Raw genomic sequence first — 1,592 nt, forward strand, 5'->3', positions numbered from 1 at the left:
GGTAACATTCATCATCATCTAGTTAATAGTGATAATCCTCGTCTTCGTTGTCTTTATCGTAATAATTATTTTACTCTCAACAGGAAAACGATGACATGAGTGGTCCTCTTGAGGTTCAAAGTATTCGGTATGCAGTGACATCAACTAAACGCCACTTTTCGTTACATATACAAGCACTGCGCCCTCTTACTACTTATACAATATATGTCAAACCGTTTGTTGATGATATTGATGGTGACGAGGCCTCAATCACCATACAAACTTCTCTTGGTAAATTTCAGTTATTGTTTATTTATTCATTAAATCATAAGCTGAATCAATTATAGTATCGGCCATATAAGTTTGATTTTCATACAATCGCTATATTACGGTGTTTTAGTGCAATCGTTGTGCCCTGTCATGAAAAAAACAACGCAACTGCATTTAATAAAGTTCTGAGATAATCAACAAAACGTGTTATTGTCTTCGCTCTCTTCATGCGTAAATAATTGAATTAGTATTTTCACACAATTTTAGGAGTTTTATAGGTACTGTATATTGTGTAGAACTTGTTTTCTAAATTACCCTATAATTAATAATAATACGAAATATGTCAGATTTAATGTTTTTTCATGACAACCGAGTCAATCACATATAAGAAAGACACGAAAGGCACACTCAACTGCATTTGTCATGAAAGAATCAACTCAACTACAGTATTTATTGAAAAAAAAAACTACTTATTATTATTAGATAATATTACTTAAAGATTATAGGTGATATTATATCAACTTTTAAGAGAAATTATACGGTTAGGCATTTTTTTACTATGCTGACAGAGGCATAGAATAGAATATAGAGGCACGCATACCCAATTTCACCCAGTTTGTGATTGTCTGGGATTGTTAGGCTTCAACAATTCGGAAGATTTTAGATGAATGTAAATGTGATTTATGTTAAAACGAAAATTAAAAAAAAATAAAAATGTGAATTTAATGATGTTGATACTGCTAATTAAATAGAGCTTTACTTTCTATGCACAAAGCAAAAATAATCTGGGAACAGCCTAGTAGATAAATTCAGGCTATACCAACTATCAACAAAACACAATCAAGTCAATCTGTTATTAATTTATGTGTTCTTTTTACAAGTATATTTGAGATCTACTGTAGTAGGCTACTGGTTTTTTAATAAACACATAACTTTTTTTTATTACATTACAATAAAACATGCAATTTTAGTTTAAATTCCCGACATCCGATAATGTGTTCTATATTTCAACTAGTATTGCATTTTTCCGTAACATTCCAGCCGGACAATGAGATTTGCAATTGTATTTGTGGGTATATTGTTCCATAAACCATTTCTGTTTTCTGTCATTAATTTTCGTACAATGCTCTATTTTTTGTCTTCAATGAATCATATTTTCAATCGTCTTTTATCATTTAAGAAAAAAAAGGTTTTTTATAGCATTTTTTCAGAAATTCATCCTCTTTTGTATTTCACATAAATGTTATTATCAAATGTATTTAAATGTTTATCAGAAGAAAAATAAATATTGGACTATATGCTATAATAATAATAATAATAATAATAATAATAATAATAATAAT

The 1,592-nt window shown here is 28.8% G+C and overlaps 1 protein-coding gene across 1 annotated transcript in view; it reads left to right on the plus strand.

Moving 5' to 3' along the window:
* The window catches only part of LOC117108351 (hemicentin-1-like), a 51,540-nt gene that overhangs the window by 42,446 nt on the left and 7,502 nt on the right, over window positions 1–1,592 (plus strand). The window contains exon 10 of the mRNA XM_033250344.1: window positions 84–270. Within this exon, the coding sequence (XP_033106235.1) occupies window positions 84–270 (187 nt within the window). The remainder of the gene's footprint in view (window positions 1–83; window positions 271–1,592) is intronic.

This window comes from Anneissia japonica, unplaced genomic scaffold (genome assembly GCF_011630105.1).
Source record: "Anneissia japonica isolate Jap-2015-1 unplaced genomic scaffold, ASM1163010v1 scaffold426_len1935630_cov189, whole genome shotgun sequence".
Taxonomy (NCBI): domain Eukaryota; kingdom Metazoa; phylum Echinodermata; class Crinoidea; order Comatulida; family Comatulidae; genus Anneissia; species Anneissia japonica.